Here is a 20,230-nt window from a genome sequence, read left to right as displayed (position 1 = left end):
TTCGGTCTCTGATTTAGCCAAATATAATGAAAATAATATTAATTGTATTTTAGTCAAGACCGTATGAGAGTTAAATACTTAAGCTATAATTACGCAGGGGTTTTGTAAAATTAAGCCACACTATATGGGCTAAAAAAAATATAATGTTATATTTTTTTCTAAAAAAGTTATATATGTTACCTCAAAAAAGACAGAAAGAAGAACATATCAAGTTCTAATCCCAGAACCCTACGTGTCCCTATGCAAAATACTATTCAACTCAGGCGGCACAACCCAAGGAGCTAACAACCTTGGGACCTACCAAGATCCGCTAAAACAATACACAGTGGAGTTAGCATTGAGTTGACCTTTTGTAATCTCCTTAGTATTTGTCTTTTGGCTATTGTTAAGTTAACAGGATTGTAATAGTTTTCTCAGAATTTTAGCATCTTTAGAGGGGTAGATAAGAGGACTTTCTACCTCAGAAGATGGAGCTCAATATGCCGGCCAATGAAGAGTGGAGGCATGGAAATTCGGCGCATGCAATTGGTTAACAAGGCTCTCAATTCTCAAGGCCTACAACGACCTGAGGAAGACGATCAGGTTTGAGATCGGTGATGGAAGGTTAGTCTTCATCTCTAAAGATCCATGGGTGCCAACCTTCGACCTCAGCGAGATCCAGCTCCCAGACTACATCACTAAAATGGGATTATAAGGCAGGATGCAAGGTGGAACCCTGAGCTAGTGCAACAATTATTCCCAGCAGAAATAACAAGCCCTGTGTCCATGGCTAGAAAGGACAGGCTTCTTTGGACCCCGGCGACAAATGGAGTGGTTCAGCTCGAAGTCTACGTATTGCGGCACTCTCTAAAGGAGACTGGGAAGCCTCTACTTCAAGCCTGAGAGGAGGGAAGCTCTAGAAAATGAGCTAGAAAGAAGTAGACACAATCCTTCGTGTCAAAGTATTTATATGGAGATGCCAAACGGGAGCCCTGCTCGTTCGGATGATGCTTCATAAGCGAATGCCGCAAGCTCGACCCTAATCTTCGTGCGGTTCGGAACGCAACTGGGATCAGCGACGCCATTCAAACATTGACATGGAATGCCCGCTCTGTCTGAATGAGTCGGAAACCATTGAGCACACCTATTTAATGCCTTCTATGAGTTGCGCCTATTCAAAGAAAAGATAAAACCGGTGGTCTTTTACTTTTGTATACATTGATTATTTTTTTAACAATAAGAAATCTATCGCTCGTGATGTTAATGTGTTTTACCCTTAAATTTGCTCTCTTTTTTTATTCTAAAGTAAGAGTAGAATAATTCTAATTCCTAAGGGTTTTTAAAATTACTCACCTTACACTCGTATATTGTTTTTTTAACAAAAAAAATCTAACTAAAAGAAATGGCATTTTGGGGGGGTTCTTATATTTAATGTGTGAAAATAGGCAAAAATTTAGGGGTCTAAGTGTAATGTTCAGCCAAAATTTATTAGCATCTGATCTGGCCCTCAGATAAGTTTTCAGCCCAGCCCAATATTGCAATCTAGTCCTCCACTCGTCCAAGCGGCAAAACACCTCACATTCTTTATTTAAAGCAAAGGAATAAGTCGAAGTTTACCTTCTTCAAGAAGGAAGAAGAACCCTTCTCTAAAAGGGTTTAAAGCGGGAAGAATCCCACCCTACGATTTCCTCCACTTCTCTCTCCACTGCCATGGATTTGGATCCTGAGGGCATCTTTCGAGACGATTCCGACTCCGAGGACGACTTGTATCAGGTGGATTTTGTGACCATTCAAGTACTCAATGCCGAGTTCGTCGTCCCTTTAACTCTTTTGAATAATAATTTTTTTTTCGGTGTTTGGATTCATGGCAGGAAAAGGAAGCGACCAAGGATTTGGTGGTATACCTCGTCGATGCGTCACCCAAAATGTTCACCCCATTGACTACCGATGTGAGGGATACTTCATTTTTCCTTGTTGATTTTTTTTTTCTTTTGGGTTTTAATCTGTCGTATGACCTTGGTTTTGGGTTTCTTTTGTGTTCCTTAAGATCGTAGGTCGCAACATTTGAAATTGAATAAATGGTTGATAACTTGAAGGTGATATAGATGAGGGTACTTTTGGGGCTTTAGATACTAGAGTAGCCGATGTTATAAAGTAGATGATTTCATGAAAAAAAAGGTCAGGAATTGGAAAATTAAATGTTAGCCATGAGCTACCAGTGAGATGTCTGAATATATTGTAAAGTGCAGAGGATCTCGTACATAAGGCAATGCTTTTGTGTTATATAAACAAGGAAATTTATGCACAATGGTTGGTTCTGCATAGAATAATATACTTGGAGCTTCCCTGAGAAATTAAATCACGTAATATAGAATGTGTTGTATGTTAAAAAACATTGCTATAGAGGATTTTTATTCTACTGGTTTTTGTATGAAGTGTTTCACATTTTCTAAGATTTCGAAGGAATTGATTCTATTTTATTGAATGCTAACTAGGTTAAGTATCTGCCTTATGGTACCTTTGCTCAGGGCTAGGTCTTGCTGTGAGAAAAAAAAGGTGGATGCGGATTGCTAATGACACGGGCTATAATTTTAGGAGAAATAAAAGGTTAAAAATCATTTTTTTAAGATGAGTTCTGTCACTCACTTATAGCCAATTAGCTTTTGAGGGAGAAGCTTGTGGTATTTAAAATATCTTCTGCGATTGATGCTTTGAATCTTGAGAAATACTGCTGGGTTTATGTTAAAGTGAATTCCATTAGTCTAGTATCTTCTTGGTCTATTCTTACAGGCTGAAACTTTGTTTATTTTTGTAGTCGGTCACCTCAGGAAGTCTTGTATGCATTTTAAATATCATATAAGCAAAAGTAATGCTCAAAAGTTTTTATAATAGCTAGGTACAATCTGAAAATTTATACTTGTTGGTAGTTTCTAGCTCTGACTCTTCTAAGGGCAACGAGCTGCTCATGGTACTTTGAACATTAATTTTATTAATGGATATTTGTTCACACATTTTCTTGTCATTAGATACCATGGGTGGACCGGATATGATATCGTTCTTTTTTTTTTTTCCTTCTAATGAATGTTCTCCAATTAACAATGGAAATTATATTTTCTCTATGATTCCCTGCAGGAAGATGGGACAAAGGAAACACCTTTTCATCTTGCAATGAACTGCATTTTACAGTCTCTGAAGACCCAGATTATCGGTAGATCCTATGATGAAGTAGCAATTTGCTTCTTTAACACTGTAAGCTACTGATCTCGTCAACGAGTTACTATCTAAATGCTAGTATCTTCATTTTAGTAGTTTCAGTATGATTGAGAATGAATATTACGTGTACTTCTGTCCACTTAGTTCACTAGTGCTTTTATTGTTGGACTTGTTAGCCTAGTTCAAATTTTCTACCTACGGTTTCTCTTGTACAATTGTGAAGATTTTAAAGAGAGGAAGTAGGGAACACGTAGCCATATTGGAAGTTTGTGGTGTTAGATTAGTGCTGTTTTACAGGGAATGCTTCATCGTGACTTGATTATAATAGCTGCATAATGAAGTTGATGTAGCTTATGGAGTTATAGGTTCACAATAACAAATGTTTCTTCTTAACTTCTTACTGGAAAGCATATGGTGAATCACCTCTTGTATACACATTCCTAGTCAATGCTTTATTAAAAATTTAAGAGTACTCCAGTGCAACGATGGCTGTGCCGCGGCACTTGCCGGCCGTGCCATAAGAGGAGAGAAAAAATGGATACTCACATTCGCCGTCGCCGTTGCCGTCACTGCTTGCCAATCGTTGTTGCTGTCGCCGCTAGCCTTTGCCGGAGTCGTCGCTGTTGCCCAATCTCGCGTCGGGTGCCCTAGCTCAAGGGAGGAGGAAGAGATAGAGAGAGAGAGAGAGAGAGAGAGAGAGAGATAAGGTTATCGGTTAAAAATTTAAGTTGTGGATCCATATCTCGATCTCTATTCCTCCTCCCTTGGGTTAGGGCACTTGACACGAGATTGGGCGATAGCAACGGCGAGCGGCGACGACGATCGGCAACGGATAACTCGACGACGAGCAGTGGAGCTATTAGGAGGGCTCATGCCACGTGCCGGTATGCTGCCGGTCGGCACGGCCATCCATGCTTCAGTGGGAGGCTACGAAGAGTAGCCATAAGGATGCAGATGCTTTTTTTGGAGTACATTTTGGAAATTTGAAGAAAGTGTAATTGTGGATATGCAACTTTGATCGTGATATAATTTCTGCATATATATATATATGTATGTATATTCATCTATCTGGTTATAAAGTTGATGTTGAGCAGAAGGTTTCATCCTTTTCAATTATTGCAGATATTTGGGAACTGAACAATATGTGTAGATCGTCTTTGAGTGCTATTGACCTTAAGACCCTAGAGTGCCAGGTTAAAGAATCTTATGTCAGCCTATGAGTCTAGGACATTGTGAGCTTAAACATGAGGTGCTACATTCAAGCCTTTCAAGGTATTTCATCAGATAGAAAATACTAGAAAATCTAATACAAGTAGGTTGTGAGATATTTGTACTCATTATATGAATCTAAAATCATAAAGTGGCTTCAGTTTTAACCTTTTGACTAGCTCTGGCAAATGCTTAATTCCACTGTATCTTAATTATCAATGCCTCACACACTGCTGTTTTGCTGTATGTTCTAGACCAAACTGATCATATACATTCTATTGTTGGATTACTGATCATTTGGTAACCATACATTAAACTCATTTCTCATATGGTTTGATCTGCTTGCAGAAGGAAAAGAAAAATCTGCAGGATCTTAATGGTGTTTATATCTTCAACGTTATGGAGAGAGAATTTCTCGATAGGCCCACTGCAAGGTTAATTAAAGAATTCTCTTCCTTAGAGGGTAATTGATCCAACTCATGTATGTCTTTCGAGTTATTAAGTCTAACATTTAATATAAGGTGGATACTTATATAATTGAGATATCTTATTGTACTTTTGTAGACTTTTTTTTATTAAGAGAAATGAGAACTTTTTGATGTCCCTATTAAATTATTAGGTGTTACGATGATTGAGAATCTAGGGATACTCATACCAAGGATGGCCGTGCCATAGATGAGTAGTCTGTCTCCTCTTTTTCTCTCCCTCTCTTGCGGCACGGCCATCGCTGACTCATACAACATGAGCCCTTTTGACCATCTGAGCATTGCCCCATTGATGGCTGTCTTCTTAATCTTTATGTCTAGTTAGTGACACATACAATTGTCTCGAGGATATTGAATTAGCTTCATTAGTATTAAAGGTGTTAAGCCTGAGATATGGACAACTTAAAATTTATTATATTGTATTGGTATCGCAGACTCGTTTATTAGTAACATCGGCAGTCGGTATGGCATAGTTTCTGCATCTCAGGAGAACTCTTTATATAATGCTCTTTGGGCAGCACAAGCATTACTTCGCAAAGGGTAAGATTTTTACTGTATTTTGAATGCTCTCGTGATTCCGCAGATGCTGTTCTATTCAACTGTGTTTGATACCTGGACGGTCTTTTATTTCCTTTATTGAAAATTTTCAGATCTGTAAAATCAGTAAGTAAGAGAATTCTTCTCTTCACAAATGAGGACAATCCCTTTGGGAATATTTCTGGGGCATTAAAAACAGATATGGTCCGGACAACTCTGCAACGTGCAAAAGTACTACTCTTTTAGTCTTCTGACACATATCTATACATAGAGATGAAACCATATTTGTAATATATAATTTGGTATGGTTATAGCTTATAAATTATCCAGTGATTGCTAATTTTCATCCACAATTTAGGATGCGCAAGACCTTGGCATCTCAATTGAACTTCTCCCCTTGAGTAGGGCTGATGAGGAATTCAACGTGTCCATCTTTTATGCTGTATGTTTGATTTCTATAAATGGTCCTGATATTTTTTTTATGAATTTTAATAAAGTGAAATTTTTAGATTCATTTTTCTGGGAATTTCTTCTCTAATATGTTGCAGGACCTGATTGGGTTAGAAGCTAATGAGATACCTCATTTTTTGCCTTCTGCCGGTGAAAGGTATGATTATATCACAACAATTTGTTTCCTAGAAGTCATTGCTATTTGTATTTTGTAAGGCAATTATTTGGTATTCTTACCATGTCCAGTTGATAACTTGATAGTGTTCTTAAGAATCCATTTCTTCTACCTTATTCAATTGCTTTAGTAATAATGAGGCAACTGTTAATGAAAATCTTTCTATACATCGTTTAAGATAACACCATGTCAATACCCATCAATTTTGAGCAGATTGAAATGATGCAAGGCCATAACATGGTAAAAAGGCAGCCATTTGACCTTGATAATTTGGCATCAATAGCCTCCTGTTAGTTTATAAATGGTGTTTCGATAATGCAAACTGAACTTTAAGATCCTTTTCTATCAACTATTAAGTATTAACCGTAACAAGTAGTATTGTTGTAACCCTTTTGGCTTCTTTTAGCTTATGCAAGTCCTTTACTCTCTTCTCATTAAATTAGTAAATTCCTTGTAGCACTTGATCAAATGTCAAATTCTTTTAAGAGTTGAAAATTTCACTCAGAGTACCATTTCTATCCATTCTAATGGTAGTTTATTACTTCATGCTATTTATCGTAAAAGAAATAAGTTTGATTATGGTGGCTCTCTTCATTTATTGTTAAACTTGGTTTTTACATGTTGAAAGATTGGAAGATATGACAGATCAGTTGAGAAAACGAATTTTCAAAAAGCGGAAAGTTAGGACCCTCACATTGTCAATAGCAAACGACATATGTATTGAAGTGAACACATATGCTTTGGTACGTCCTACTTTACCGGGTATGTGTTTTCCCAACTTTTATGTTTTGTATGAAGATAGCATTTTGACCGAAACCTGTTAGATCTTCCTAACAATAATTCATATTCTTATTACCTGTCTTGCAGGGGCTATTATGTGGCTGAATGCTGTCACTAATCTTCCGTTGAAGGTAAGACTCTGATTTGGACAAATTTAAAATCTATGGATATGCTAATGTTTTTCTCATACTATTTATGTTTTGTAGTACAATAAAATAATTGATGCCCTGATAAACCAGATCGTCATTTCAACAAATTGTTTAACTTTACCCAAGTATCTATGTTCATTACTGATCCCCTGTATTTATTTGTGTATAGGTGCATATTCAGTTCCTCATGTTTTTGTTTTTATGCATATATAGTACAAATATTCCAGTCCAGGTGTTAGGTGCATGCACATGTTCTTAGCCTTTGTTGAAAGAGTAAAATATGGAATTTTGTTTTACCAATCGGTTGTTTATGATAGACTGCTATTTATCACGTACTTTGTTGGAATGATTAACATTGTTTCTAATCCATTGTCTTTAATGTGCTCAGTTTAATTTTATTCAACTCTGGTATATGTATGTATGATGCTACTCGTGCAGTATCATATTACTATAAGTTTGTGGGATGTTGCCTTGAAGCAAATAAGTCAATATTTTCTGTTGCCCATCTCTTACTGGTAATTAGAGTCCTGGATGAAGCAAGCATCTGGAGCAGAAAATATAGCTAGCCTGTTACCAAAGAGGTTGTTTTGATAATTGGGATGCCAAGGCAAATGGTGCAAACTTTAACTGCCACACTGTAATTTCCGATCATTTTTTGCCTACAACCATGCTATTTTATTTTGGGTAACTAATCTTTTGGTTTCTTTTTGTATATTAACTAAAGCCTCATGCTTGGTGTATTCCCTAAGTGGACATACATGAGTAAAACACCCTTCTGTTTTCTCACCTGCTCCTCCTCCACTATGACACCTCTGTCAACAACACTAGTGTCACTTCTCGTAAGTAGGGATTGTAGCGCTGGTAGCGCATGGCATATTGTTTAGCCATCAACATATTACCTACCAACTGACATTGTTTGCATGGGGTATCATCATGCCAAAGAATTTGTGGAGCTACCAGAGTGGGGAGGCATGAGATTGGCATGGGGTTTATATTGGGTGAGTAACAACACAGAGTATTGACCCTTTCAGCTCGATAGGTGAATCCTTGAACAATCTAGCAAATATGCTTTATTTTCTCAATTATTTGGAGAATTCACAACACATCTATCTTCTCTTATGCGTTTTTGTTTGCCTTTTATCAGAAATATCCTGTAGTTGCAATAATTCTTGTTCTTGCAGACAGAAAGGTCTTTTGTCTGTGCTGACACTGGAGCACTTTTTCACGAGCCAACTAAACGTTTTCAACATTACAAGAAGTAAGTAGACATGGATATTCTTGTTTAACATTGGATTTGCTAGAGCACATTTCCCAATTCAGAAGGCTATATAGAAGGATGATGGTTACACAGCATAATATTTCCTAACACAATCAGTCTTGAAATTTCTATGGCCAAATACACATCAAGCAAGAGAAGGGCTTGTCATACCACCTAATTAGCTAATAAGACTATTGATGTATAGAGCTATATAGTTTAGACTTATGCAATCAAGGAAAAGAATAATATAAAAGCTCCTTTTGAGTTTTGACATGCGTAATATCATTGGTTTCACATGTTTTAAATCTTTAGAAATCAGTTTAGCTGAAATTTTATGCAATCTAGGTTGCTCGTTTACTTTGTGAAACCAAAAATATTATGGTCATTGCAAGGCTGCAAGTGATTAGTTGGAGAAGAGAACAAAATTATCAAAGTTGCTAAGTAAATTCGGCGAACGATAATTACTTCAATTAAATGGTCATTGCACTTGTTAGTTTGTACTTTTATTTGCCATTTTAGTATTTTACCAAACTAATGATTTCGGTCGGTTCTGTGAGTACATCATCTGTTCTTCTTGATATGCTATTTGCTTCATTTCTGCAGTGAGATTGTCAAATTTTCCATCAATGAGCTATCTGAAGTAAAGAAAGTTTCAAACAGTCATCTTTGTCTTCTGGGTTTCAAGCCATTGGGTTGCTTAAAGGATTATCATAATTTGAGGCCATCGACATTTATTTTTCCAACTGATGAGGTAAGAGCTCTCATTCGCATAACTTAAGGTAGCCTTCATTGAGTACTCTGATTACATGTTTATAATCTACTTAGCAATTTACTGTTTTAATTAATGGTCCACTCTTACGTTAATATGATTGCCAATTGAGGAATCATCATTACCTAAGGGTATGATACTGCAATTGTGTTGTTAGTGAAATAGAGCAATATTGTGGATTAGGCTCTTCATGCCAATATTAAGTTGTGGTATGGGGACAAATCAAAATCTAGTCATCTTTGTCTTCCTGACTGACTTGAAAAGTGAACCTGTTGAATGATCTTTGTTTCTGTGACTCATAGTTGGAATCTTTTCACCCTTTTCATTGTAAATGTCGCTCTTTGTATTGCTTCTTTCTTTAGACGGAGAGAAACATAAAATAAGTACTTCATTCGATAGGAGAATATTAATTGTAAATTGAAGAAACTCCTAATCCTGTTCTCTGCTCAGTGTAGTTTGTTGCTCCCTAATTAGCCATCACCTGCTTTTCTTCTCTGCCTGTCACCATAATCCTTCCACTGCATGTCCTGCTTAGCATCACCCCGTCCATAAATGCTGCAAACACAGGTCTCTGATTCTAGTTGCTTTATGCAACATTTAAGAGTTGACTATTCACAGATATGGTAGTTCTTGTTTGGGGTGGTCAAATTTAGCAAGGCAAGGCTCATGCCCTTCCGGAGTCTTAGTCTAGGCTTCAGCAGTTGTTTGTTGGATATCAAAGTTTCTTCTATTGTTCAAGGGATTCAGAAATTCATAGCTCATTGATAGGTAATACCAAAAAAATATAAAGTTAAGTCTCCATATGGCTTGTCATTCTAGTAGGATCACTAGGGGTTGTCTGACTTGTACCATCTTGTGAATGTTCAAAAAGAGGTACAATGTAACTTGGTAACCTTACGATTCTTGTAAAAGTAATAGATATTATGCTTTCTAGTCTTATTATACTGTTATCTTTGCAGTTCACTTCAATTTTGGTACTTTATATTGATTAGCTCTTAATTAGAAGTATAAATTGGATGGTAGAGTTCCTACATGAAAGATATTCAAAGATAGCTTGAAGTTTCACCTCAGATAGGATAGTTCTGGGTAGACTTATTCGAAAACCAAAACTAAGGTTGAAACTTATTCAAGGCTGAAACCAATAAGAATGTTGGTTGTTACCTTGGTTTTGGTCCATTGAAACTGATCCATTTCAGCCCCAAATTTCCTGTTTTCTCTTAGGATCAAAATTGAAACCATCTGAGACTGAAACTTCGAACCATGATTTAAAACTTTCATATATTTGGGCAAAACCACTTATGCCACATAGTTGTGTCTCTTTACTTCAATTGTCACTATGCCTACTTTTCATGATATTGTTTGAAACTACCTTCATGAAATATTAAATCTTTCCCGGGTAATATGTAATTTTTGTTCTGAGTTTCTGTTAAACAGTTGATAGCTTGCAACTTTGATGTACTGCAGGAAATAGCTGGAAGTACTCGTGTTTTCATTGCTTTACATAGATCAATGTTGCGCCTTAAACGGTTAGCTGATTGTACCTTTTCCATTTTAAGTTTTAAATTGCTGGAGGTGACTAATAGCATTCAAATGTTTGTTACTCTCCATCTAGCATCAGTATTTTATAATGAGTTGCATGAGACAACTATCTATATTGTTAGTCGACCATCAGAAGACAAAGGCATCTCATATTAGTCTTGCAAATGAGAAAATGGACATTTGAAATAATCAAATTGAATACCATGATTCAGTCATACTGCAGTTTTACAGTACTTCTCGTTCATCGTACAGTGCAGTCTTATCTGGCATAGAGCTTTCTCCGTTCAGCTGCACTGTTTGGATGAATCATGTTGCCTTAATAATGTCCTTATTTCAAGGACCATAAATTTGTGTCCATCTGCATCCTAGCTTTTAGCCTTATTATTATGCCCCTTATCTTCTTATGCTCTGGCACAACCAGTGGATCACCGAATCTGTCTAGAAGCTTCTTGTAACTTGTAGAATTTCACATTTGTTCTAGAAGGCTGCAAAAGTTGCAGTTTGTGTTTTTTTTTTCTTTTGGTTAAATATTTATTTCCATCATCTAGAGCTTCCTTCCATGATAAATACAATACAATGCTTATTATGCTAGCATCGTCTAAGATACGATCCAAGTTAGTTCAAGTAAGAAAATTAATTTAAATCTTTGAAATGTAGGAAATCACAGTCTACATAGTTCTGAGAGAATGATCATAAAATATTCATACGATGTCCGAATAATATGAAGCTGGATGGGTTAGATTGGTGATGCCATGTGTATTCGGACTTTCTTCATATTCAAACTCTATTTGGGATGGAACGGAGTTTCAATCTGAGGAGATATAAATCATATAATGATTAATTTAGATAGGTTTAGTTACTTATTTCTTATTCGGTTTAGGATTCTTTTGTTTTATTATCTAAATAAGGTCTTTATGACTTGTATCTTAAGTATACGTATGAATTTAATTTACCTTTCCCAATCTCTCTATCTTTCTCTCTAGCTTTTTCTCTATCATCTAATAAGTTCTTCTCTTCCCTTAGCGGCTTTCTCCTTCACTGTGGCAATACTCTTTCTTATTGTGCACAATCCTACCAGAGTAATTATCCACGGTCTACCATCGTCTACATCAACTCTAGCCCTAATTCATTTACCATGTACAAAATTCTAGATCAACTTATCGCCAAGCTATGCCTTACCACAACTCTCCTTTCAATCCAAACATCACCTTGCGGCCCTCTACAATTTTGGGAAGACCCTCCTAAAGTCCCAACTGCAATAGATCACCAAATCAGCCTCACTATACTCTTCAGCCTTCATCGATGCACACTCTTTGATTATTAGTGTGCACCACTTTCAGACAACCATTAGAACCCTAGCTATAGCCTAAGCTTGGTGCACACTGCCTCCAAACAACTGTAGGATCCCTTATTTGCTGTCTAGGGCTGTTTTCACTGCGATCTTTAGTTGGGCTGCATTAATTTGGTATCAGATCATGAGCAAGCCGGTTTGCATTATTTGGTACCAGAGCTCGTGTACCCCCAAGCTGGTCTGCATGAGTCCCTTATTTGCTGTCTAGGGCCATTTCCACTGCGATCTTTAGTTGGGCTGCATTAATTTGGTATCAGATCATGAGTAACCCCAAGCCGGTCTGCATTATTTGGTATTAGAGCTCGAGTACCCCCAAGCCGGTCCGCATGAGTCTACACCACTTGAACATTAGAGGTTAGGGGAAATGTCCAGTGGGTGTTTTGATGAAAAAGATTTTGATATGGAAGCCATTTAGGAATTATCCAGTCTAGTGCTTGAAGCTCTTATTGAGTACTAATGCAATAGGTTGTGCTTATGTTGAATAGGGTTTAGCTTGGCAGGCTGATATCCTCTGAGTTAGCCCTTACCACTGAGTTAGATGCAGCTAAACTTAAGTCTAATATCTAGGGTAAATGATTGGGTGTTGCTATTGGCTATTATCATCACTATTTCCAGCACTTGAAATAAATCTTAACTACTTGATAATCTTACAGGGCATGCTTTGAATAGAGCAACATATTTAACTAATAATAGTACAATCTGTACATTTTTTTTTGCTGATGCAAATGCAATATAATGTTTAGCTTTCAATTAGATCTGCTAGTGGTATTACATTTTGTGATTTTGTGATAATAGGCTCCTCTCATTGCCAACATTGATTACATGCATTAACATTCTGACTTCTAACATTGTTAAAAGGAGAGAAAGATCATAGTTTATAATTCTGTTGAGTTCATCTGGATGCGTATCATAACCATAAGACAGATTATGTTATAAGTTGTAATAGAATTTTTTTTAAAGCTATTATACTGGAGCAGTGTCGATGCCTTCTTTGTCATTAACTATTTAACCTTTTCTATTTGAATCCTTTTTCTGCCTACTGGTGTACTGCTGGCCATGTCCTCCATTTTTTTGAAGTCCACCATGTCTAACTTTACTGCTTCTGCTCAAGCTTTCTTTGCTTCCTTTGACATTGTCAACTTGATTAAACTGCCTTATTGAACAATTTTTTTTCACCTATACTAGTTGTATTCAATTGTCTATGACTTCTTAGGTTTGCACTTGCGTTTTATGGAAGTTCAGCTCATCCTCAGTTGGTTGCTCTTGTTGCACAAGTAAGGTTTCTGTTGATCCATTTAAGTTTCTTATATACATGCAAATGCATATTCATTCTTATACAAACTTGATGATGCAAAATGCTGTTTGCTTTTCCTTAATGTTGAAACTGATGATCGTTCTTGTAAGTTTATTAGGCATGATGATTCAACAAGCTTGTGGCTCTATTTGTTAACTAGCATGAGACCTTTTCATCATCTTTCCTCTGAAGTTTATTCTCTGTAATTGAACAAGAACTGAAAAGATCAAATTTAAAGTAAGTTTACACTCATAAAATTGTGCTGGACCTCTAATAAGAATGACATAACTTAACAATTGTTTCTGAGCATACAATATTGACACAACAATCAAGGAATCGAGGCTTGTGGATTTGTGCTAAGACGTGAGTTGCATGTAAATATTCCATTATATCTTGTAAACCGAGCTTATGAATGTGAACACAAAGAAATTGGTAAGATTTACATCTCAGGACCTTCTCAAGTTAACCTCATTGAACCTGTACACCAACCTGAGGAGGGAGGGAGCTTTATATTTCTAACAAGTAAAGGTGCTTATTATGTAGAACTAAGTTGGAAGAATGAATTATTTACCAGAAAAAGGCATTTTGTTAAATAACAGGAATGGAAATGAGTTGAAGTCTGGATACTCACTAAATTCTAGATCTCCTCTTTCTAGAGCTTTTCTCAATGTTCATCATTTTTCTTTTTCCTTTTTTAGGTAATTCACATGTCTACCTTTGTTTTATCATTATCTTCTGCTGGTTTTGGAAACAACATATCCTGTTGCTACTCCAAAAAATTTTCTTATGCAGCCACATAGTTGTAATAAGTCATTTGTTTGGACATAATTTCTTTTGCAAGTAATAACATGATATTATTTTTTGCTACATCGTATGTAATTACTGAACATTAAGTTTTTTGCTATACCATCAAAATGCAGTCGCAAGAGATGAAGAAATATTTACCTTCAGATGCCTTATAAGTGCACTTTCATGTATTAGATTTTGTATGTATAAGTTGTTCGTATATCAGCTCTATACTTTGTAATTGTTGTCTAACGTAAGTTGCTGATATTAACTTACCTAGACAGGATGAGATAACCAGTTCAAGTGGTCAAGTAGAGCCTCCTGGAATGCATATGATATATATTCCATATTCTGATGATATTAGACATGCTGAAGAGGCAAGAAGATCTTCCATTTTGGTGGGTGCTAGTTTGTCTGCTCACTTGCTCAGGTGATTAACAGTATTATGTTAATGTGCAGCTTCACATGGCGGTTGATGATAGTGCTCCTCGTGCTACAGATGAGCAAATTAAGAAAGCCTCTGCTTTATTAAGACGAATAGATCTGAAAGACTTCTCAGTTTGCCAATTTGCAAATCCTGGTATTCATGAGCTGCTCGCCTCTCTGCTTAATGTTTTCATTACCATATTCATATGTTGTCCATGATTCTGGATTTACAGTCTGAATGGAAAAATTAAGAAAGAAATCATGATAGTTTACTAATGCAGTTGACCAGGTGATTATAGTAAATGTTGGATAGGATAATTTCTTTTTTTGATTTCTAACCTTGAATAGGAGGATCTTCTTTTTAGCTCCAATTTGTTCATTTGGAATTTGGTCTTTCCTATCTACTCTTTTTCTTTTTCTTTTTCTGGACAACTTCAAAGTTGTGATCTAGGAAGCAATAAGTTGTGTGACCGCAAATTGTGTGAAGAGTTCAATGTCTTCTTCCCTTTGTTGACTCATATAGTAAATATAATGGGCATGTGATAGACGAATTGCAAGTTAACCAAATTAGTTACGGCATGTTGAGATGAATCAGCTTCAATATCTTGTACTCGACTCATCATTATACAACGAATTTATCATATTGCAAAAGGTAGCCTGGAGCTAATAGACGATTGACTAACAATATGAATCTTGTGAAATGGATATTGGGATTATTTTTTCATTTTACACCCTAAATCATGTTTCCGTTCCAATTTACACCCTATCTATTAATTATTATTTGATTCAATCCCTGCGTTCTTAATAAAATTCTAATAAACACCCTTGATCACCCTTATATTGCCATTGGATCTTTGCAAACACCTCAAGAGCATGGGTTGAAGTAAGGCTGGGTGTAAATTGAAATAAACACACAATTAGGGTGTGAAAGTGCGAAAAAAATGCCACGGACCTTTTTCCAAATTCTGTACCAACATGGCAGTTTAGCATGCTGAACATTAGAATAATTGTCATTTGTTCATGGACAGGCCTATGCATCTAAGTGTTAACAGCCAAGAAACTATGCAAATTCTGTGTTTTGGTTTTACTAAGCTGAATTTTATCCTGATTACGATCTTGCAGAAAGGTTTCAGGTTGTAACTATTTTTAAAGTTTGTACTCTTGTTGAACCGTATCAGTTTCTGTATAATCCATTCTGTTGCCAATTATATCCATCATTAGCATTATTCAGTACTTTCCTGTGATAGAAGTGCATCAGTCGATATCTAGTAAGATTTTAAAAACAATTTTTTATTGCATAGTTGATTTATGCCATTTTCACAAGGTCTCACTCAGATAAATTTCTCACTGCATCTTCTTACAGCTCTCCAGAGACATTATGGAATATTGCAGGCCTTAGCTTTGGGTGAAGATGAGATGCCGGATATAAAGGATGAAACTTTGCCTGATATAGAAGGCATGGCTAGGTAAATTGCCAGGGCACATGGCATAAAACTAGTTTCTTGGAGTTCCATCTTTTACTCATGTCTATGTTTAGACGCAAAGATTTATTTACATTATATTAATCTGAAATTATTCATTTCTTGCCTATTTCACTGCAGGCCAGGAATCATCAATGCCCTTCAAGAGTTTAAAACTTCTGTTTATGGTGAAAACCATGAGCAGGAGGAAGCTGACTCTGCTGCTGCAAGAGAGACTGGTAGTGAGGCTTCCAGAAAGCGCAAGGCAATTGCTGAAACAGCTGCAAGGGAATGTGCAGCTTATGACTGGGCAGATCTAGCAGACAATGGGAAGGTGGGAATGTTTGTCTCAGTTTGTTGTTATTATGGCAATTCTACATGTTTTATTAACTGCTGTACAGCAGGTGTATGCTAGAGTATGCCACTTGCCTTGTCTACACAATTATCTTGATACTAGGAGCACTTAGAAGACAAAATACACCAATTACTGTTCCTACAGAAAAGCTTTTACTGATAATAAGATCTCTTTTTCATTCTTTTCCTTTTTCCATTTCCTTCTTGAATCACCGAAATCTTTCACACCGATTCCATTTCCTTCTTGAAAAAGCATATACTGCTATTGGTTAGAAAACATCTTTTCGACTGAGGGCATTAGCTGCCAGTCCTCCCTTTTCCAGTAAGCACTTAACATGCTTCCACTTTCTCAGTTTTTATCTCAAAAAGTGATGACTAACATGCCTGAAAAAGAATTGAAACGAAGGTAAAGTGATCTCTGATGTTAAATCGACTGTCTGATGATATATAACATATTTGGTTGTATCTACTATACATCAAGTAACATGCTTTTAGTGAAAAGGGATTTTGTTTGTTTTGCATGTCTACAGTGACTACATTTCAGCAATATTAGAACTTGTAGTGTTTGTGAAATTAGGAAAATCTTGTTTGAGATGGTATGCTCATCGTCTGTATTTTGACTTGGATAGTTTTAAAAATTGAATCTTCTGTGTTGCAGCTAAAGGATCTGACTGTGGTAGAGTTGAAGTACTACCTAACTGCACACAATCTCCCAGTTGCTGGCAAGAAAGAGGCATTAATCATGCGGATTTTAACTCACTTGGGGAGGTGAATTTATGTCAGGATTAAATTCGGGCGATGTTTACCAAGTACTAGAAAAGCCCCTGATTAATTTTTTGAAGTAGCTATTCATTGGGGATAACGGTCTCTTTTGGTTTTATGTTTTTTTTTTTTTTTTTGCGTCACATGATTTGTAAAGAAAAACTATAAAATTCCCCAGTTTTGTTCTTTTATGTTGAGCTAGTAACAATGTGGCTTCATCTTTCACAAAGATTGAACTTTATCCGACTGCTCATATGAACTGTAGTGGGTTTGTCCTCAATCTATTTACAAATTAGTATAGAGCTCAGTTAGTTAAAAGAGGTCATAATGTATGGGAGCATCCGAATTGGAATCTTAAGGCATCGATATTAATGGGATTATTAACAGCTCTTCCTCCTACCTGCATTCCTATTAGGGATGCCATCTTATTTCATCTATTTACAAAGCAACTTTGCTAATTTTTCTAATCAATAATTTATCTCGTTGGCGTGGCGCTTACATGCAAGTGGTTTAGCAAATAGTAACGTATAATAAAATCTCTCTTTTTATCATAATATAATAGTTTGGTCGACTCAAGAACTCTCGTTTGCATGGATAGCAATGTTGTCCGAAAGAGGGTAAAGCTGATTTCCTCTGCAAAGCTACTATGTAAGACAAAGGTAATTCACACTCTTTACCCTACAGCCTGGGTCTGCAGAGGATCCTCGGCCAAAAATGACAAATTCCAGTACCTTCAGTTACTACCATACCACTGACAGCAGTTTCCAGCCAATCACTTGAATTCACTCACTCACCTTTCTCCACTGACTCCCAGATGGATACTCCCCTCTCTTTCCACTCCCATAAATACTCTCTCTCTCTCACTCACTGTTCCATTGGCGTAGAAGAGAAAGGCGAAGCTAGCCCACAACCCCTCCAAGTCCTCCATTCCCATAGATAGATAGGTAGATATTATGGCCCATGTCCTCGTGTTCCCCTACCCCAACCAAGGCCACATCAACCCAATGCTCCAATTCTCCAAACGCCTCGCCTCCAAGGGTCCAACCACCACCCTGCTCACCACCCACTTCATCATCAACACCGTCCAACCCCACGCCGGCCCAGTCCGCCTCGCCGCCATATCCGACGGCCACGACAACGGCGGCTTCGGCTCCGCCGGCAGCCTCGAGGCCTACCTCGATCGCTTCAATCAAGTCGGCTCTCGGAACTTATCGGAGCTCATCGAGGAGCGCCGCCGGTCCGGATGTCCGTTTACTTGCATGGTTTACGATACCTTTGTGCCGTGGGCTGCTCGTGTCGCCCTGCAGCACCGGCTGCCGGTGGTCGCCTTCTCGACGCAGTCATGCGCTGTGAGCTCCGTGTATTATTACGTCAATGAGGGGATGCTTGACGTGCCGGCCGCCGGAGATACGGCGTTCATCGCCGGCCTACCGCCGATGGAGAGGTCGGAGTTCCCTTCGTTTACCTTGAAGGATGGATTGTATCCAACTCTGGCGAAGTTTGCTTTAAGTCAATTTAATCTAGAGAAGGTAGATTGGGTCCTTTTCAATTCGTTTGATGAGTTAGAGGGCGAGGTGAGATTTCTTTTCTTTGTTATTATTATTATTACCATCATTATTAGCATGACTATATATTAGCATGAAGTGTGCCTTAATGCATATATGCCATGATACACAATTAAAATAAATATATAGAAATGTAAGTTTTAGATTTCTAGTAGTGTAAGAATATATATATATCTACATTATAGGGACAAGAAGAAGAAGATTGCCTTGATTTGCCTCATGCATGCATATAGCATCTCAAAACATTGACCCATAAAGGATCTCTTAAATGCCAATATTAAGTTAAAGTTTTAGTGCATTTATTTCTTATAAGCTGGAACATGGAATCGCAAGGGATACTTAGACAGTTACAACTGAGTACTCTTAATACTTCAATTATAATCTATAATCTAAAATATATGAATGATTCAACTCTGCAACAATTTTTTAATGCACACGAATATAGCATGATCAATTGCACAAAAAATAAAGAAAGAAAGAAAGAAAAATTCATGCATAAATCTGAAGGAACGCTATCTTATGCTTTTATTATTAATAATAATATCATACCAAATGAGTATTTATCTTTCTATTCTTGCATAGTACTGAAGCTAGCATTCTTGTTCATCTATAATTTCCCAAGGTGGTGACATGCTTAAAGATTCATTGGCACGCAAAAACCGTCGGGCCATGCGTTCCATTGACGTCGATCGACGTGCATGCCGCCGATGCCACCATCACCTACGGCATCAACCTCTTGGACGCTGAGCAAGACGTGTGCATGAAATGGCTCTCCACCAAGCCAACCGCCTCCGTAGTCTACGTCTCCTTCGGTAGCTTCGCATCCTTAGGGCCCAAACAGATGCAAGAACTAGCTTCAGCTCTCAAAGACTGCAACAAGAGCTTCCTGTGGGTGGTCAGATCAACCGAGGAGAGAGACCTCCCCGGAGATTTCCTCGAAAACCTACCGGAGGTCAATGGACTTGTGGTGAAATGGAGCCCTCAGCTGGACGTATTGGCTCATGAAGCTGTGGGTTGTTTCATCACGCACTGTGGATGGAACTCGACGCTCGAAGCGTTGAGCTCAGGCGTGCCGATGGTCGCCATCGGGCTGTGGACCGACCAGCCGACGAACGCAAAGTACATCGAACAAGTGTGGGGGGTCGGCTTGAGGGTGAAGGCGGGAGAGGGTGGAGTATTTATGAAGGAGGAGATTGTGAGGTGTGTGAAGGAGGTGATGGAAGGAGAGAAGGGTGAGGAGATAAAGAGGAATGCTAAGAAGTGGAAGGAGTTGGCTAAGGAGGCAGTGAGTGAGGGAGGGAGCTCTGATCAGAATTTAAACGAGTTTGTGGAGTATGTGAATGGAAAGGCTGAGAAATATTGGATGGATTTGGACAAGGAGAGTACTGGGAGTGATGCGAAGAAGCCAAGTGAGGTTGTGGATTTAAAGGATGAGAAGGAGATATAGGATCATGGATTAATATTGGTTACTGGTAATAGCCTAATGGGACTGGTGAATAAGTTGTGTGTGGGTGAACTTTATTTTAGTCCATAAGTTAGTAAGGAATGTTAAAAGAGTTGAATAAAGGATTATGCAAAGACAGTACCCAAGCTTTGTTCCTATTAGAAAAAGATTATACATATGCATGACATGGTCAGTATATTTATAAATAATATATGGTAGAGTAATAAAATTAATCTTCATACTTA

The 20,230-nt window shown here is 37.5% G+C and overlaps 2 protein-coding genes across 2 annotated transcripts; both read left to right on the top strand.

Moving 5' to 3' along the window:
- Nucleotides 1-1,590: 1,590 nt before the first annotated feature.
- Nucleotides 1,591-17,294, top strand: LOC140785300 (ATP-dependent DNA helicase 2 subunit KU70). The gene is made up of 19 exons (XM_073133129.1): nt 1,591-1,752; nt 1,851-1,928; nt 3,112-3,228; nt 4,750-4,864; nt 5,321-5,426; nt 5,537-5,654; nt 5,782-5,865; nt 5,972-6,030; nt 6,677-6,810; nt 6,916-6,959; nt 8,159-8,235; nt 8,839-8,986; nt 10,469-10,530; nt 13,108-13,168; nt 14,259-14,351; nt 14,434-14,554; nt 15,764-15,866; nt 16,002-16,194; nt 16,873-17,294. Exons 1-19 carry the CDS (start codon nt 1,690-1,692, stop codon nt 16,984-16,986), a joined length of 1,890 nt encoding a protein of 629 aa, XP_072989230.1. The 5' UTR covers nt 1,591-1,689; the 3' UTR covers nt 16,987-17,294.
- A 632-nt stretch (nt 17,295-17,926) lies between these two features.
- LOC140783507 (indole-3-acetate beta-glucosyltransferase-like) lies at nt 17,927-19,988 on the top strand. The gene is made up of 2 exons (XM_073130407.1): nt 17,927-18,550; nt 19,164-19,988. The coding sequence occupies exons 1-2, from the start codon at nt 17,930-17,932 to the stop codon at nt 19,986-19,988; spliced, it is 1,446 nt and encodes a 481-aa protein (XP_072986508.1). The 5' UTR covers nt 17,927-17,929.
- Nucleotides 19,989-20,230: the final 242 nt, after the last annotated feature.

The sequence above is a fragment of the Typha latifolia genome, chromosome 3 (assembly GCF_019914945.1).
Source record: "Typha latifolia isolate L0001 chromosome 3, TyphaL0001v2, whole genome shotgun sequence".
NCBI classification, from domain to species: domain Eukaryota; kingdom Viridiplantae; phylum Streptophyta; class Magnoliopsida; order Poales; family Typhaceae; genus Typha; species Typha latifolia.
This window is presented reverse-complemented; position numbering and strand designations above follow the sequence as displayed.

Coding starts and splice junctions, on each gene's coding strand:
- LOC140785300 (XM_073133129.1), top strand. CDS start 1,690: ATGGATTTGGATCCTGAGGGCATCTTTCGAGACGATTCCGACTCCGAG. Junction 6,031..6,676: donor TTGCCTTCTGCCGGTGAAAG/GTATGATTATAT, acceptor ACATGTTGAAAG/ATTGGAAGATATGACAGATC. Junction 13,169..14,258: donor TGGTTGCTCTTGTTGCACAA/GTAAGGTTTCTG, acceptor TTACCTAGACAG/GATGAGATAACCAGTTCAAG.
- LOC140783507 (XM_073130407.1), top strand. CDS start 17,930: ATGGCCCATGTCCTCGTGTTCCCCTACCCCAACCAAGGCCACATCAAC. Junction 18,551..19,163: donor TTGATGAGTTAGAGGGCGAG/GTGAGATTTCTT, acceptor TAATTTCCCAAG/GTGGTGACATGCTTAAAGAT.